This window comes from Aethina tumida, chromosome 7 (assembly GCF_024364675.1).
Source record: "Aethina tumida isolate Nest 87 chromosome 7, icAetTumi1.1, whole genome shotgun sequence".
NCBI classification, from domain to species: Eukaryota; Metazoa; Arthropoda; class Insecta; order Coleoptera; family Nitidulidae; genus Aethina; species Aethina tumida.
The window spans coordinates 10,378,355-10,397,018 of record NC_065441.1 but is presented as its reverse complement, the minus strand read 5'-3'; the positions used below and the strand labels follow the sequence as shown (position 1 = coordinate 10,397,018).

Sequence of the window (18,664 nt, the reverse complement as noted above, 5' to 3'; positions counted from 1 at the left end):
AACAAGTTATAATGAAGTGGCGCAAACAATATGGGGCTGTGGAACTGGAGAACGAGAAGAAAGCGGAGGCAGAGGCAGTGAGCCGATGCAGATATCTTTGTTCGGAACGCTGTCGCAGATGACGTTACTTCCTGCCGAAGCTGACGGAGTCTTGTTCCGTTTTACGACTGCATCAACTGTGCCGGACTCTCTTCTAATGCTCCCACGTTGAAGTAAGGACTTGTTGGCAGTGGCGTAACGAATTATAATTACTAAATACTTAAACAATATGACTTTTTTAGGTCGTTGAAACATTCAACATTCAACTTTTTCAAGTAAGTCTCCACTATTGGACTATATTGAATTAGTACATTTTGTAGATTGAAATTTCAAAGTATTTAAGTACCATTTCCCCTTTACAATGATATCTTTATTCACCAGTGCCACTAACAATTAATAAATAAATGATTTAATTCACCTGAAATTTTGTCATTGTTTCGTGATATTGTTCTATTTTTAGTACGTCACTGTGCAGGACACCATCACGCCCAAGGACACTACAGGATCGCATTTGTAACCGGCTAACATTGAGAACAATGTCGCGGGGGGCCATAAAACGGCCCAGTTACGCGAACACACTCGATGCACGACCCCCGGATCTTGCTCTATGCGCAAAGGCTCGTCCAGATCTCATTATATTGCGGTTTTAACTCCGTTACAGTTTGCATTATGTCCGCCAAATTATACTTTAATAGTGGACTGGCCGCCATGCCGACAATAACTTAGTTTATGCAAGACTATTCCGTACCTAACATATCAATAATAAAATTTTAGGCGCACAGAGCTCAGTTTGATACAGTACAGCGAATTAGATTTGCAGTGCTAATATACAGATTTATTGTATTATGGCGCACGGATTTTACCAAAATGAGGTTGTAATAGAAATGTACGGATCGTGTTTTTGCAGGAGTAATGGGTTTACAATGAAATTAAATACTGAAGGAAATACTAAAATATGTTTTGCTACTTTAAATGACTAATAAAAATAATGATAAATATTTTAGACAATATTCTAAGTATTTATAGTAGTATATATATATACTATTGACGTGTCTTAGGTTTTTTAAGCTGTGAGGCAGCAATATTGTTTAAATTAATAGATGCTCATAAACATTAATCTTTAATATCAGCGGTTTGCCGCCGGATCTGTCCACTTTTACGGAGGAAATACACTTTAATATAGGCATTAGGAGCGGTGCTAAAACATTTTATGAATTTAATATTTCACAAAACTTAACTTCACCATTAATGTCTGAGGCACTTTTCTTAACTTCGGCGTGTATAATGTTATATGAAGAATAACGGGAAGAACAATCATCAAATTGTAATCAGAAACTCCAGTAAATCATTGTGCCCGACTAGCGCCAGATGTCGCTTGGAGAGACCGGGTCCAGGGCTTAATATTATCTGATGATGCCTCCGTCTTCTTCTACGCATACAATGTTTTTATAATGTTGCAGTTATTCCATTCAAAGGCTTTATTGTCCCAAGTCCCCTCCGACAATTCGCTATTCAACCACAAAGAACACTCCTACCAATCACGATTATTATAATATCAAGACTGAAAATTTATTTTTCGTTGGGCCCCAATATTACCACGCCAATAAATTTTTTGAAATTACCCACAATGTTCACTCCTATCATATTGCAAGTGGCCTTTAAATAATCACTTTATTTGGATACTCCAGTAAATTATCTAAAAGATATATATACCAAGTGATCAAAAATGGTTCCGTAAAAAGTATCATTTTTGTTTTACCTGACTGACACACCAGCCAAATTTCCAACACTTGCTCTATTCAACAGCAGATTTTATAACGTAGTTAACTAAAACAATTAATAAATAGTTAGCAAGTTGGTAATATGATCACTTTAGAAAAACAATGAAAGTAGAAACAAAATATTTAAAAACGTTTACCTTTAGAAATATTACAAATTTTGTACTAAATGATAATGGCTTCGTATAATTATTCAAACTTTTACTCGGTGATAATTTAAAGTATCCCATTTCGATCCTTAAGATTCCTTAAAATTTCCCTTCGTCGAGGAATTCCCAACAAATCACCGCTGACGCCAAGAATGCAATATTAGCTCGTTGTAACAAAAACTTGGGCTCATACAAGTCTTATTAAATTAAAATTTACCGTTGCAATATTATGAGAAAGTTATCGTACATCATTTAATAATATGTTCCAAGAATGCTTGTCTATATTCGTGCCGATCCAGTGGTGTTATTTTAATTAAGGAGTTTAGGAACATTTGTAACCGTTTCAAAAATAAATTATTCGAATAGTTAATTCTAAATACCGAAGTTTCCAAGATGTAGGCGATTTTCTTGTGTCGCCAGTGATTTGTTGGAAATATTGCAGGACAAGATCGGAAGAGCAAATTTATCCGGACACATGTCGTGTTGTCGTGGCAATTAGCAGGTAAAATACGTATTTGAGCCAACACTTTAATTACTTTTGTTTTCTACGGAAGCGGCACTGCTAATGTGGTTCCATGGTGTTCGTTCTGTTTGTTGCCTGTAATTATACTTTGTCAAGTAATTAAACTTCAGATAAAGAACAGAAACTGAATTCTCAATTATTATTGAAATGGGGATTGTCACCTTGGCGCCCTCACATAATAAAGGGTGTTTCGCAAATTGGATACACTTTCTTCTCCCCTATAAATCTTAAAATAAAATTATAAACCAATCAGAAAATGTTTAATACAAACGCAAACATTAAATTGTGAATATTTATTTGGTATTAATCGGTAGCATATGTCCTTTTAGAGTAGCTAATTCAACATCCAACAAAATTAACAAATCGGGGACGATAAAATTCGGTTAGCGTACGGCCTAATACCGGGGAGATTTGCATATTTATATGTAAATTATGTGTGGATGGTAACGTTTATGCTTCGGATCCACGAAAGTGGAATTAACGAAATCATAACTATTTTAGACAGGAGTGATGAATCCAGAGTGGGGCCATTAAAGTTTGTGCTTTTGATATGATCCCGGGGTTTAGCGTCGTCCAAGAATGATTTGGTTTTAATTGATGCAATTTTATTAGCATTGCACATTATCGCATAAGTATTTCATGAGCATTTACGAATTTTACAAAAACGACTAAAAATGCTAATCAGCAATTTTGAAAACTTGGATCATATACTTGACGTCAGAAAATGGATTTTGTATTTATTTTCTCCCACTTCGTGTGCTTTTAGCTACTCTGTAGTTAACGTACAACGTGACCCATCTAAAGTAGGTATTACAGGCTGGGAAAGAATTTTTAGACAAAACACAAAAATACAACAAGTTCGTATGTTAGATAGACATCTTTTAGCGCAAAAAGCATAGCTTTACCCCCTAAGTGAGAGGGTGTCATCTTACAAATTTTTCAGATGAGAATGTATCTATAGAATGTAAAAACATATGTACATATTGGTATTAATTTCATTGATTTTACAATATTATGCATGTGCAGTAATTTTTATGTGAGAAGTATATAAATAACTTCAAACTAACTAATGGTCACACATTATATAGTATATAATTTGTCTTTGGGCATAAGTATACTACCTAATCAAAATAGATTTCTTCAATTTTATAAGCTTAAAGTGACAATAATGTAATATATTTTGGTAGTTTTGTTACATTTATATAAAATAATGGTACAAGGAGTTTTTTCTTAATATTTAATATTCAGAATTATAAAATTTTGATAGCTTTTCAGAGGCAATTAATAATCTTACAATTTGTAATTTACTACCTCCTAGTAATTTGTACATATGTCGCCATGATACCAAGAAATTAAAAGTTTAAGAAAATAATAAAATAATAACGTCAAACTAAACCAACCAGTCGAGTGCAGTGAAACTTCATTTGAAACCGTAAATCGCATATCGACAAAAAAAATGTCGCCAGTTATTGCATCGAGGTCGACCCGGATAATATCGACGGGACGTACTCATCTGTCGCAATAGAAGATTACCTAAAAAGCAATAAAAATTTGACAGACAATCTATAGCAGTACATAACCGAAATACAATTGGATGGTAGCAAAGAACATAAAAGTTAGATGGAATCGAACTGGGGGAGGCACCAAACACGTGTCACGGACGAGTGGCCACAGATTCGAGGCTGGTCAGACACACGATGATGACGAGTGCCATTATCCCGGTGCGCTGTTGATCTCTGCATTTCTCCCTTTCTTTCTGCAACCGATTCCCATTCCTACAATCATGTCTTCATTAGTTTTCATCTGTAGACCATCCTCGTCAAACTTTTAGTTGAGTCACCCCTTATTTATGCCTAAATATACTTCAAGATATTGTTACGTATTTATAAGGTGATTTAACTTCAGATTTTTTTTATAAAAACGGCCAACAAAGATATCTGGAACATTATAGTAAAATTTCAGAGACAAAGCAGACATCTTATTACTCCATCATTTTATTCTTAGGAGTTAAGTGTTTTTTAGAATTGATTCTTTTATAAATAATTTGATAACTAAATATATTTATTTATATGTTAATTAATAATTTTTATTATTCCAAATTGTAAAGTAAAAGAGCTCATATGTTCGTATGTACCGTTCCATTGTAACTGATACCCACGGGGTGTATTTTTTAAAGCTTTTACGGTGAACTGTTAAAACAGCTAATGAAATTTCAAAGAGCTGTGCTCTGGGGGAAATGATTACAACACATTTTTCTGTCATTGAATAATAACTACATTAGTCGCCTGAAGAACTGAAAGCTTTTACCTATTTGAATTTGGATTCATATTATATAAAACATACTTGACTTACTTAAAATTATTATAGAAACAAATAAAATTATAGATCCTATTTATGCTGGGTATGAAATTTAAAAAACAAAATAAAAAATAATCAAAAGAAATGGTATGGAAGCAGTTTAGTAATTCGCCATCGAGAGTCGAATGGCTAAAAAGTGCAAATTTTTTAACGAGATCCCCTTTTAATTAGATTCATTATTTCTGTTATATACACAAGCGCCTTTGTTTCACTCTTCACTTTATAAAGTAAATACTGAAACGTGGTCTCAGAAATATAAACAATAATGCTGGGCGGGGTTCCGGTAATGATGCCCAAGAAAATCGTCGTTGATGTTTTTCCTGGAGCGTCTTTTAAAATTTTTTCTTTGCTCCGTTCCTTGCGGCTTTTTCATGATTAATTTTAAATTAGCATCATTACTTAAATTAATTATGAAAATATATTTGAATTCGCTTTGATAAAATGCTCTTTGAACGATTATGAATGGTTTTTATGTCGTTTTAAAGATAACTTGAAAGATGCAGAATAACTTTATTTCTGAATAGTTATGAGATGGATGTTCCCGTGCACTTTTTAATTGGCCAATAACAAAAATATACAAAGAGATTAATTCTTCTTCATACCTAGTTGGTATTTAGTTTTCTCACAATTTTACAGTTGATTTGCCATTACATGTGTTCAATACTCGAACCTGTATGACTTTGTCGGATGTTCAAGAGGTGAAAAGACGCCAATAAAAAGCAAATTTGCAACAATTATACAGCGCGTTAGCGAACACTCCACTTAATAAGCATATGTAAATTGTGTAATAACCAGGAAATTATCGTGAGGGCCGTCAAGGGAAAATCTCATTAGTACAGGAACGAGCAGTATAAAGGCCCGTCCTCTTGCCGCTTGTCTTTGACATAATGTCGGAAATCTCCCGAATAAATCTGTCTAATCATACGACATAACGTGCCAAGTACGCACTAACACAGAATTACACCGACTAACTAAGAGACGGTATGTAATAAGACAGCGGCAAGATTCACTGCCTAACTTCACCGCCTGCAGCTCCACGATAACGGCGACTACACTTTCTTATATCCTCTGTCCCACTGTCCGGATTTTCCTTCTATTCCACTGCGACTGGACCGAAGGACAATTCCGTTTTATGAATATCTGCACTATTTGATACACACACATATCCTTTCTTCCAGTAGTTGATCTCGGTTTTATTATTTATGCCGGCAATTACGTGCCGTATCGCGTATATCACAGGCTGCCGTTTAAATTTTCTATCGCATGAATTTCGTATTAGAATTCTATTGCTTTATTCTAATCCTAAATTTGAATACCTAAAATATACGAATCTGCTATTTCGATTTATTGATGTTGATTTTCAAATATTTTAGTTACGTAATTTCAAAATGACAAATAAATATTAGAGAAATGTAAGAAACATTTTAATATTTTTCCATAGAAATAATTATTAATAAAATTATAATAATCTGATTAAAATGTAACTATTGTATATTTAATTTAAATGTATTGATTTAAATATTAAATTATAAAAATTATGACAATGAGTTGTTAATTAATTTTTTCTGACGTTTGAGTTATTAAAAAATACATATAACAAAATTAAGTAAGCGACTGACAAATACTGTCAAGCAATGTATGTATCGCTTTTTCATATTAGTTTATTGTTTCTATAACTTTTTTTATTATAACAGGATATTAAGGAACGTATTCAAAAATCCTACGTGATAAAGGGAGTGTAATCTGAATATTGCCAATGGTTCTACAACAAATAAAGAATATGGCGGCGCGTTGGAATTTAATTCCTCACAATTCTGAAGAAAGAGCATTAGAAGAAAGGGGCTATCATATTGGGAAAAAAATTGGTCAAGGTTCTTATGCAAAGGTTTATACATCTTATCATATTGACGATAAAAGTCGAAAGAAAACTCGATTAGCGTGTAAAATATTTGATAAGGATAAAGCACCGAAAGGCTTTCTAGAGAAGTTCCTTCCTAGAGAGTTAGAAATTTTGACTAAAATTGAGAATGCTCATATAATCCACATTCATAGTATTTTGCAGAGGGGGCCGAGAGTTTTTATCTTTATGAGGTATGAGATATTTAAAATGATTTAATTACATAAATAGAGAAGTTGCTATTTTCTCGACTTATATTTAAACCCAGACACAGATACACTTTCAATCTTAAGGCTTGAATAAATTCCACTCTATTATATTATATTCAATGATATTATCATATTTTTTTAATACTATTTAAACCCATACCAAATTTAAACACGTTTAGATTAAAGAATTTTTTCTTCAGGACAAACTTTATAAAACAATTTTATTTATATTTGTTTCTTTATTGAACGTGTTCTTGGTGCATCATTCATTATATATCATTTATCATTTTTCTAATGTGTTTTTATCATTTATAATTTTATTGAAATATATGGATGAGGGTTATATTTACAAAGATTACTCAAATTTTAACAAAGTAACCAATACTAAATAAATAAAATATTGCAGGTATGCCGAAAACGGAGATTTATTAAATTTCATTCAAAAAATGGGGGCAGTACCTGGGGACCAAGCAAAAATTTGGTTTAGACAAATGACGAACGGTCTAAACTATCTGCATGAAAACAATATTGCCCATCGAGATTTAAAATGCGAGAATATTCTACTATCTCAAAGGTTTAACGCAAAAATAGCAGATTTTGGTTTCGCCAGATTTTGCACTGATCGCCATAACGCTAGCATACTCTGTAAGACCTATTGTGGTTCAGCTTCATATGCTGCTCCTGAAATCATTAAAGGAACTCCATACAATCCCAAATTATCAGATATATGGTCTCTGGGAATTATATTATTTGTGATGTTGAATGCAGTAATGCCGTTTGATGACTCGAATATAAAAAAATTATTAAATGATCAAATATCTAAAAAATGGGTTTTCCAGTCTAAAATTGATGACATACCATATAAATTGTTAGTAAGTAATTTATTAGAGCCGGATGTACATCTCAGACTTACTTTGGATCGAATAATTCAACACGACTGGCTCAAAGAGTCAAGTCATTCGTCACAGAAGAGACGAAATGTGCAGTCTGCACCGCACTCTCAATCGATAAATTTTGGGAAAAACCGCATCTTGGACGAATTTAAAATTATCGAAGCTAAAAGAAGTATTATGACTTGAAGAAACTTATTTAGGAATTTGTAAATTTGGAAAAACCAGTGAATAAATTTTATAACACAACTGTTTTTTATTTAAAATAGTATAATTTTAGATATATGTTAGCATTTATTATTATTATTAAAATGATGAAAAAAAATCTGATTATTTACACTATGCAAAAGTTCTAAATCTTAAATAGAATGATTAGAGAGGAAGTATGTATATTTTTATTTCTGAAAACTTAAGAGGTTAAAAATTTTATGTTACAACAAATTGACAAATATCTTTGATATCAATATTTTATCACCAATTATTAAAAGAATTTCATTTAAAAACAAAATAATACTGTCTTGGTGAATAAGAGATGTTAAAATTAAAAAGTTTAAATTTATTATTACACATATGATTATTTAAATTATTACTTCAAGATGAACGAAAGTTCGTTTACTGGAATTAAACAGTTCGATACTGTTGTTTCTGATGATGCAGTGTTTTCCTCGTTTTTTATACAACACCTATTTCTTGATTATAATACTCAAAACTTAACTCGAAGCAAAGTGAAACACGTTAACTCAAGAGTAAATTTTATGTTGCATACAAGAACCTAATCTAACCTACAGGTAGATTCTTAAATTATCATTAGTACTATTATTAAAATTTTTGCTTAGTCCATGAATTTTTAGAAACTCTTAAATATACAATATGGTTCAAATTATATGAAATCATTGGAAAAGAAGCTATTTCTTTATATAGTAAATTGGAGATCCACTACAGTAGATTTATATTCCAGTTATTTACAAACCAGACGTGGAATACCTGGTTCCCATTTGTTATCATAGATTCATTCAGTCATTCGTCTTGCCTAATCAAGAATTGCAAGTAGAATATAATATTAACCTTTTAAAATTCTGGATAAAGGTAATTTATACCTTACTGCATCTTCAAAGATTTCAGAAAGAAACATAATTTTTTGATAAGTAAATGTCTTCACTTGATATTACAGAATATGGGTTGCATTTTTACATATTTTAGCATCTTTGTTTTGATAGTTTGATAAAGCCTATTATTTTTCTTTTCTTGCAGTCGCATTTAGACAGTGCCTTACTGGAATATATCGCGACTACGAAGCGAGTTTTGTTATCAAAACTAAACAGAGAAATGTATTGTGGCCATGCGGTTCTATAGCAATTTCAATTAACAAACTCACAATGAAATGTGTGTATTTGTCATTTCCGAGATAAGGTTAACCAGTAGTTGTTATGTGTCGCTACAAATCGGCCGATAGGCCGTTGTTTTACGACTAGATTCGTATGCGATCTCGTATTTCAGACGGGATCAAATAATTTACTAATTTAGTTATAACTATTCATTTGCCTGGACCGTAATTTTCAGATTGTAGTCGTTTCTAGGAAACGCAAAATTATCTGTTTCATAGTCAATTATTGAATGTACCTATATTTGCCGGTTATCAGTTGAACGATGTATCTAACACAAGAATTCCTATTCCATTATTGGAACACGTAATTAACGAATTTTTAAATGTCTCAGCTTGGGGTTGTAACATCTCAAATATTTACCGAGATCTGTTGAGCCTGAAACGTGAGAGTAATTGAATTATCGTCGACGACGGTTCTAGCCGCGGAGGGATCCACGAAAAAAGTGTGGTCGTGGGGAAACTCGTGATCCGAATTTAATGTAGACATTTTGCAAAGCGATTTTCTCACATTTGAAGCAAGACGTTTGTTTTCTGGGTTGTCCGGTGTTTCCATTTTAAAACCAGTGGGATAATCATTTGGTACATTCTGTAAAAACAAATATTGAAATACACAATTTAAATATAGTTTTGTGTTATAGTGTAAACTATCTATATATGCAGGTAATTGTAAAAGGGTTCATAATAGCAGTTGAATGACGCCGACGTTCTCTTGTACAAAGTGAGTTAATTTAATTCATCTCGTAACAGCTCGCTAGAATAGAAACGTGAACCTGGTCCAATGCGGCTGTAAAATTGTTTTAATTAGTGAAAATCACGATTGTCTAAGCTGGTAAAAAGCGCGGCAGTCAACGCCCCGCTGGTCTATTTTATTTTTAGTTTAAGAACGTATAGACGCCAGAGGCTTTAAAAGGAAACTGTTGGGGGCTCAGAGGCAGTATCTTGCCGAACACTCGTCTTCTTAAAAAGGCAACAAAAGTAGCAGCTACCGCACATGTGAAATGATATAGGTGAGCCCTAAGCTGATGATATACGGGAACGTGCTAACAGCTCTTAATTTTTGTTACAGCCACCTTTTAATGGCAACGAAACGCGAAACGAGAATTGCCCAGGCACTGAATAAATTTATTTCGTCTCCTGAAAATTCTTTTATTTATGATATCTATAACGGTTTACAAAACGTTTTCATAATTTATCTAGCTCTGACTTTTCTACTGGCCGCATTATTCTTTGTTACGCTATGTAATTTGTTTCAGGGTTAACTACTTAACCATCATGAATAAGGAAGATTTTAGTTTATTTTTTATTGAGCTTTTAATATTAAATTATATTAAAATATGGACTTTATTTGACATTTGAATTGAATGCCAGTACTAGAACAGTGGGGGCGAGTAGTTTTTAGTGACGAATGTAAAATTAATTAATAAAAAAATTATGATTATACTTATGGTAAATATCTTACAGGAACACAGTGAAAAATGGTGGCGGTTCAACTATGCTATGAGTATGCTTCAATTCTTCTGTAGTAGGCCCCCTTGGACTGATTTGTCTACAAGGATATCTTAAATAATTGCTTCCATATATTGAAGAAATGCACTTAATAAAAGTGTTCCAACATGAAATCATCTCGATCACAAATCCAAAATTATAATGGTTTAGATAAAAGATCAAAACATATATTGTCCCGCCCATCCTAATCTCCATTCGGCTACCCTATAGAAAACTGATATATCAGAAGATGAATAAGAAACAACATTTTTATAATTTTTATCCTATATATAGAATAATCTGAAAATAGTTGATAAAGTGCTGGATTTTATTTCGTCTATCTAGTAAATTAGTAACACCCTGTATAAAAGCAATTAAAAAATGACTAAATTATTATTTAATTAAAATTTAGGAGAATCTGTTATTTTATTCTTAATTAAAATTATTTTCTTAAAAAGGTCGCAGATTTATAAGATTTGTATGCTGTTTGTGTAATAGCAGCAAGTATTTTAATGAGACAGATACTGAAAACGCACAGAATATCAACTAGGTGGATGAAATTAAATTAAAGTGGGAATTATTATAAAATCGGTAAGGCAAGAGAGACGGCACCGACATTGATAGCTGTAAGCTAATAGATGTCTAACGTGTAATTTAGGAGCGGCTTCTTTGAAAAGCAAACATTCATTTTCGTACCATTAACTGAATCTTAATTAAATATTTTCGGGGCCTGATATCTCCAAGTGTCACATAACTATGCGGAGGCATCTTGGCGCTCTTCCCCTTGGCGAGAGCCGGGACTCCCGTAATTTCGCCGAACCAGTGGCAGGTGGAAAAGGTACGTGTGGCATTAGAGTAGAAATACAGGTGTACATATATCTCCAGTTACTTGGAATCGCTTCCCCGTCTTCTCCCACGGTTCGGCGTCTGCAATATCCACAAGACAGGAGAAATGGGGGTATTTGTAAAGTTAATGGGGTCTTCAAAGACATATTAACAATCATACCATGAGCAGGGACGGATTTTGTTGGAAAAATTACGAAATACTTTAAGAATGCCATGATTTCTTAAAATTTGATAATCACAGAACCAATTGCTCGACAAACATCATTCTGACCACAACAATTTGTAAAAAATATGTATAAATTATATACATAAACTCTTCTCATGAATCTATGTGTTAACCTATGTTTCAAAGAAGTTTGTAGTCTACTATTACGATGATATTACAGTATAAATATGGATCGATAACCATGATCAAGAAGCTGATTATAATAAGTCAATGATTTTTTTTATTTTCAAAATGAAATGGAGCCTCAGTCAAAGCAGCTCGACAATAAATTCGTAGCCCCCCCCCCTCACCTGGTGGTTCGCTTAAGAGCTCGCCAATCACTAGAAACCCATTTTATACATCATTTTAACTCACAAAGGAATATCAGCTTATGTTGCGGCAATTGGCTTACGACGGCAATATTGAAAATAAAACTGGAATGCCGTCACAATGAACGCAGGAGAAAATTGAAAATTTATTAGAGCTCGCCGCAGAATGTAAATAGAACAAAAAATGTGTAAAATAAAATGAAAAGGCGTGTTTAACAATGTACTAGGTGGTGTGGATTCTTGTTATGGCAGTATTTATTTCGAGGGTCTACTTTTATATACTACATATGTAGTATCACTTCTAAAGAAAGTAATATATAAGGAATTGTTTTGATTTTCTTTCTTATTTATCTATATGTGTTTTTATTATATATATGAACGAAATATAAATTATCATTATTATACAAAACATTGTATTTTTTTAACATATATTGAATTAAAATATATATTTATAAGATGAATACATGTTCTCCACCGTCAAACCTATGATAGGTTGTAACTATAGACTACTTACTATTGTTGACAGTCTGTTACTATGACGTACATATATGTCATAATACTTTGAGTTTCGTTTCATTACCACCACTATCGATTAAACAAGACTATCCCAGGTACAATATTCCTATCCTTGCAACCATGTCCAAAGTATTTGCAAGAAAAAGCAAACAATACATTTCAAAAGTAAAAAAAACAAAGAGTTTTTGTGTTTCGTCTAGAGAATGGTGGGAAGGAGTATTCATTCAGTTGGAAGAACATATTAAGGAGGTAAATATATATATTAAATATATCATAAGTTATATATTATACAATATGCCATGAATCAATTTCAAGCCTGAAAAACTGACCTCTGAAGAACTTGAATTATTAGCATCTCAAATAAATTTAGGAGATGTTTCGGCAATTTTATTCTCAAAAAAAGAAATTAATGAGATACATATCGATTCAAAAATTTTATGTGAAAAAGTTAAAGATCGTAAAATAAAAGAAAGACCAATTACGAAAAGTGTTGAAAGTTTAGATGTAAATGACACTATTTCTACAAGGGAATCCAGAAAAGTTGAGTAAGTAATTAATAATTGTATGAATTTAAAACTACAATTGACCAATATAGAAATTTGAGATATGAAAGTCAGGATCTTCTTTCTTCGGAAACTGAAAGTTCGTGGGAAATTAATTCTGACGTGGGTAAAGATCTTCTACTAAACACAAAGAACTTTTATCGCCCACCAAGAGCAGAAATGGATCTGGTATCGGAGAACCTTAGCAAAGGAAGCAGAAAAAGTTTCAGGGGTTCGAGGAGATTTAACAAAGCTGTAGGTGGTTTTGATTTCGAAGAATATGTAGAAGTCATCGAGGAACAAACAAAGTATATATATACAAAAATATTTATATTTTAATTTACATCATATATTTTATTAAGACTTCCTGAAGAAAAATATTGGAAAATGTATGGCAATTTTATGAAAAAGGAACCTAGTAAGGCTGCAATATGGAGACCGCATCCTCCCGTGACCTTTGAGGAGATGTCATTGGTTCAGAAAGCAAATGCAGTAACTGAAAAAGTAAATATACATATATCCTCATGCAAATCTTAAAAATGTAACATTTTATTATTTTATATTTAACTTTATATAGGCATAGAACTAGAAATCAATGAATATTTTTATTATTATTTCCTAGATTGCTAAAGATTTTATCGAATGGATGCAAAAAATAAATTCACAGACTGCAATTGGTATAACAACAGATAATTTGATAAAAATGTTTGAAATTGGTTCTCAAACATCAGTTGCTTCAGCAATAGATATGAAGATGCACGAAATGCCCTCTTTGCCAACACGAGTTGCTAATTCAATGAATGTCTCTCATGTAAGTTCCTTAAAACCCTTATAACAATAAGTGAGTAATATTTTTAGCTCTCAAAACAAGCAATATTGAGAAATGAAATAAGTAAAGATATAAGGGCATCAAAACGTAAACCAAAAATACTAGTATTTGGTTCAAGATTACCACCTGAAGAACAGGTCCTACCACATTTAAACGACACTGCTGCTAAATGGCATCAAAGTATGGTTGGAAAAGATGATATTATTCACATGGATGCAGTTTTTAAGGGAATAACTCATTTAAGGTATATGCAGTTATGTTTTCCTTATTCATTAATTATATAATTTATTTTAGATCTATTAGGGAATTTGCAAAATATATGAGAGAAAACAAACCAAAAGTTGCTCGACCACGATATCTAGTAAAAAAAGGATTATTTAACAAAAATCAACCAGATAACTCTTCCGAATTAAGCGTGAGCTCAAACTTAGGCAACGAAACTAAAGTATAGTGAAGAATAATGAAGTACTAGTGATATTTTTATTATATACATGGCTTTTTGTTAATATTAAGTTAAATAAAAGTACTTTATATTAGTCCCGAATATCTTTCAAATGAACTTTGAGAAACTGTTGTTAAGTTACCTTCAGTTTAATTATCAATTGAATGACACTTCAATTATTCTGTAATATTTTTGCCATTCTAGATCGCGGAAAAAGTGCTCACTACCTTTGTGTTTAATCAAAATTTGTGTCCAAAATGCAACTTACAAAACATACAATTTTTTATAAATTTATGATAAGTTTTTTATAAAACCACCAGTAAAAAAATGGTTGCTAGAAAACCGAATATGACATATTTTTTGAACATGACTTTAAAAATCAAAAGCGTTTAAATGTAAATGTTGTGATTTATGTAACCAAAAGCTGTTTTGTATTTTTGTTTATTGGTTTGTGTTTTACATTATGTATTCTAAATCTACAAAAGTCCAAAACAAAAGGCATAAACTCTTACAAAATGAACTACTTAATTATAATTCTCGTGAGTATTGGAAAAACCTCTTTTCCAAATTAGAATCAGAAGTTTTAAAGGTAATAATGTGATGATTTGTGTTATTTAAAAGTATAATTTCCATTTCAAGCCGGACTTACTATCTATTGAGGATTTGAAACTGATAACAGATTCGATAACTTTCGACACTTTATATTCTATTTTATTCGAAAATATCAATGCCGGAGTTACTAGGCCGCGACCTAAAGTTTTATGCACCTCCAAATTATTTAAAAAGAATATATCAAAGAAATTAGAGCCTTCGGACGATAGTTTAAAAGTCCTTGAGTCTGGAATTTCAGTGGAATCAAAGAGGTCGACACGGTAAAACATTATTTATTTCTATGTATTGCTTTAAAAGCATGTGTGTTTAAAATGGTCAAATAATATTTTACATGAAACTCATATTTCCATTAATTTGTAGAAGTGCAATGGTAGTAAGTATTAACGAAGAAGAAGAGTCCGATGACGATGAAGATTGGGATGTAACTACAGAGACAGGTACCCAGCTTCTAGAAAATCCTTCTAATTTCTATAGAACAGCAGAAGAAGAAAATGTTCAAGCAGATATTAAACAAAGAAGAATTTCGCGAAGATTGACTAGACCCGATGCTTTATTCGATTTTGATGATTTTGTAGAACCAGAATTTGTAAAGGAAACGTACTGCTTTTTCATAATTATATTAAATTATAATATAATTAATTATTTGCAGAATTTTAGAGAAACAATATTTTAAAATATATAAGAATTTCATGACTAAACCAACAAATAAAGTAAGAATATGGAGACCACAACCTCTGCCTACATACGAAAATATGGATTTGTGTCAAAAGGCTGAATATGTCACTGAACAGGTTAATTGATATAAAAAGGATCAATAGGCTAAATTGTTTCGTTTTTTTATCTTATTAGTTGCATATATAACAATATATATTTGATCAATTTTTAGATTGCTACTAATTTTATTAATTGGATGAACACATTAAATAAAAATTATCCTGTATCCATTACTACGGAGAACCTTATAAAAATGTTTGAAATTGGATCACAAAATCAATTAGCAAGCACCTTAGATATGAAAATGGAGGAAATGCCTACACTTCCTAGAAGAATAGCTCATTTAAGAAATGTGCCCCATGTATTAAGATATGTACCATTTAGATTTTTATCTTGTCTATTATATATTTGATTTTAGTTGGCTAAAGAAGAGGTGCTTAGACAGCAGATCGAGCGGGACATCTTAGCTGCGAAGAGGGCTCCGAAAATTTTTGTATTCGGTTCACGATTGCCTGCGGAAGAGCAAATTCGGCCACATTTAAACGAAACAGCTGCTCAGTGGCACAAAACATCTTCTGATAAAAAAAGAGGAATGGAAGAAATGTGGAAAGGAATCACTCATCTCAGGTATTTAATAAGGAAACTTCAAGTTATCTAAATAGAGATGTAATGCTAAAAATATGCTAGTTTTCTTCTTGAAACCTCGGCATTTTCGTAACATATTATTTGTATATATTATGTACTCCATTATCAAAACTGTATGAAATAACGTTAAAATTACTTCTAGATCAACAAAGGAGTATTGCAAGTACATGAAAACAGTAAAAACTAAAGTTGAACCTCCACAGTATTTGGTACAAAAGGGACTATTCAAAGAAACTCGAGATGACTCTTCATCTTCCAGTAGCTCGGAATCAGAATCATAATTATGTATTTCCTTATATGAACAATATCATAAATGCATGTTACAGCCATCCATTATTGAGAAAAGTTATCGTAATTTTGTGAAGTAAATTTCTATTTTAAAATATTTTAGAGTCGATAATAGATGGCGCAAAAATGCATATGTGTCAGAGACCTCTAACGTTGAATAGAAATAAATGAAAATTAAAGGAAACATTATCGAAATTTTTTAGAAATCAAATAAACTAATTTTCTAAATATACTTAAATTATTATTATTTATTTGGTTGTACTAAATACAAAATACTGCACCAGAAGTCAGTACGATTTATAAAAAGTATTTTATCGATTGATGTTTTTTTTATTTTATTTTGTTCCGCTATAAGTTGGTTGATGTTACGTCAGCGGTTGCCAGGAGAGCAGAAGTAACGAGTAGGTCCTGATTCGCTACCGACGGCTTCATAAATTTCAATCCCATTATCCATGGAGATAATCCACAATAACCGAGGCTTATGACGGCCAATTGGCTACCGATTAATCTAGCCATAAATATCATTCTGTTTCGAATTTATAAAATTCAAATCAGTTTGGTTCGTCAGGTTTTGTCCATCTAAAGTAGCAATGAGACACTGAAATCGTTAGCAAAACACTCATCAAAATAAAAAAAACTTAAATTTGTCAAATCTATTAATTTAAAAGTATTTTAAAAATCTGTTTAAATCAGTTTATTTACTTTACTAAACATGGAATAAGAAATTTTATTATATTATATTTTTAATGAGATTCTACAGTCATCTTATATAAACAGATATTTAGGTATAATTATCGGTAGCATCTGATAATAGATCTAGGGATATATAAAAATTTATGGCTTAAAATATTAAAAATTTTTGAACAATATGATATATAAATACCGAACAACGTCCGATTTCGATAATTATAAGTTTAAAATGAGTGTTGAAATGACAGATGCTCCAAACGAAAAAATTGAAGAAAATGTGGAGAGAGGGGTATGTTTTTAATTAATTTTTAAAGATTCTTTTTAATTAAATTTTTAAACACTCATTTTTAGCAAAGGAAGATAAGTGTGAGTACATTTGGAATACCAAATGAACAAATAAGGCACACAAAGAATATAAATAGTAAAGGATTTTATACAGAGGTAAAGCACTTAATTATCAGTGTTAATAAAGTATATCTGGAATATGTAAATTATTGTCAGTTTTGTTTCTCATAATCGTAAGTGCTTTGCATCCAAAAATGAAAAAAATATTAATATAAAAATTTTTATTTTCATTAATAATAAAATTGATTTTATTATAGCATGACGAAGTTTCATCGGAACTGGAATATTATAACATTCCAACTCCAAAAACAACAATGTCAACATTATCTGTAAAACAGAGAAGACCTGCTACTTTAGACTTCCCCAAGAATATCGTGAGATCGACTACTAATACTAAAGTAAAATGTCTTTTTTTTAATAAAACATATATTTTAAAGTTATACATTTTAGGACAATACTAACACAGAACTCAATCAAATTCGTATATCGCCGTCCACATCCACATCCATTCAAAGACCTGCGATTATAAACAGAGGCAGTTATACTAAGAAATATGCGAGATCTGTGTCTGTTCCAGAAATGAAACTTAAGGTATGATTTTATAATTTTTATTTATTTATTATATTAATACTGTACATACAGGATTATATCTTATAAGATTATTTGGAATAATCCTAAAAATAAATAATTGAAATGATATAAATGAGTACATTAATTTAGTATTTCAAAAGAGTATTTCAAAATACGTCATTGCAAAAATGTTTGTTACAAAAATCTAAAGTATTTTTACAATTTGTCGCAAAAATTATAATATTAGAGAAACTAATGGATGGTTTTATGCATTGTGGTCAAAATGCCGATGTAAACATTACTTAAATACGAACTGAACCATTGAAAAACTGTAAGATTATTAGTGCGAAATCGAATTATGTAAACTTTTGTTGTTTAG

At 31.4% G+C, this 18,664-nt stretch overlaps 3 protein-coding genes and 1 long non-coding RNA gene across 4 annotated transcripts; 3 read left to right on the top strand and 1 right to left on the bottom strand.

Annotated features, from left to right (window-relative positions):
- Positions 1–1,146: 1,146 nt before the first annotated feature.
- Positions 1,147–2,250, bottom strand: LOC126266246 (uncharacterized). Its single transcript, XR_007548694.1, has 4 exons — positions 1,958–2,250; positions 1,799–1,866; positions 1,662–1,735; positions 1,147–1,600 (listed from the first exon to the last, which is right to left on the bottom strand). It is a non-coding gene; the product is annotated as an uncharacterized LOC126266246 (long non-coding RNA).
- A 4,173-nt stretch (positions 2,251–6,423) lies between these two features.
- On the top strand, positions 6,424–8,092 carry LOC109595855 (testis-specific serine/threonine-protein kinase 1-like). Its single transcript, XM_049969737.1, has 3 exons — positions 6,424–6,483; positions 6,542–6,938; positions 7,360–8,092. Exons 2-3 carry the CDS (start codon positions 6,604–6,606, stop codon positions 8,030–8,032), a joined length of 1,008 nt encoding a protein of 335 aa, XP_049825694.1. The 5' UTR covers positions 6,424–6,483; positions 6,542–6,603; the 3' UTR covers positions 8,033–8,092.
- A 4,571-nt stretch (positions 8,093–12,663) lies between these two features.
- Positions 12,664–14,515, top strand: LOC109595858 (uncharacterized). Its single transcript, XM_020011284.2, has 7 exons — positions 12,664–12,857; positions 12,924–13,153; positions 13,204–13,458; positions 13,513–13,654; positions 13,773–13,961; positions 14,009–14,223; positions 14,274–14,515. The coding sequence occupies exons 1-7, from the start codon at positions 12,729–12,731 to the stop codon at positions 14,428–14,430; spliced, it is 1,317 nt and encodes a 438-aa protein (XP_019866843.2). The 5' UTR covers positions 12,664–12,728; the 3' UTR covers positions 14,431–14,515.
- Positions 14,516–14,786: 271 nt separating this feature from the next.
- Positions 14,787–16,912, top strand: LOC109595857 (uncharacterized). The gene is made up of 7 exons (XM_020011283.2): positions 14,787–15,010; positions 15,061–15,293; positions 15,394–15,630; positions 15,683–15,824; positions 15,920–16,108; positions 16,166–16,374; positions 16,535–16,912. The coding sequence occupies exons 1-7, from the start codon at positions 14,885–14,887 to the stop codon at positions 16,671–16,673; spliced, it is 1,275 nt and encodes a 424-aa protein (XP_019866842.2). The 5' UTR covers positions 14,787–14,884; the 3' UTR covers positions 16,674–16,912.
- Positions 16,913–18,664: the final 1,752 nt, after the last annotated feature.

What these genes read in the sequence shown, in the direction of transcription:
- LOC109595855 (XM_049969737.1), top strand. Translation starts at nt 6,604, where the DNA reads ATGGTTCTACAACAAATAAAGAATATGGCGGCGCGTTGGAATTTAATT. An exon ending in AGAGTTTTTATCTTTATGAG is followed by an intron (nt 6,939 to 7,359) that starts GTATGAGATATT and finishes AAAATATTGCAG; the next exon opens with GTATGCCGAAAACGGAGATT.
- LOC109595857 (XM_020011283.2), top strand. Translation starts at nt 14,885, where the DNA reads ATGTATTCTAAATCTACAAAAGTCCAAAACAAAAGGCATAAACTCTTA. An exon ending in TAGAATCAGAAGTTTTAAAG is followed by an intron (nt 15,011 to 15,060) that starts GTAATAATGTGA and finishes TTCCATTTCAAG; the next exon opens with CCGGACTTACTATCTATTGA. An exon ending in AAAGGAATCACTCATCTCAG is followed by an intron (nt 16,375 to 16,534) that starts GTATTTAATAAG and finishes AATTACTTCTAG; the next exon opens with ATCAACAAAGGAGTATTGCA.
- LOC109595858 (XM_020011284.2), top strand. Translation starts at nt 12,729, where the DNA reads ATGTCCAAAGTATTTGCAAGAAAAAGCAAACAATACATTTCAAAAGTA. An exon ending in GTCATCGAGGAACAAACAAA is followed by an intron (nt 13,459 to 13,512) that starts GTATATATATAC and finishes TATTTTATTAAG; the next exon opens with ACTTCCTGAAGAAAAATATT. An exon ending in ATTCAATGAATGTCTCTCAT is followed by an intron (nt 13,962 to 14,008) that starts GTAAGTTCCTTA and finishes TAATATTTTTAG; the next exon opens with CTCTCAAAACAAGCAATATT.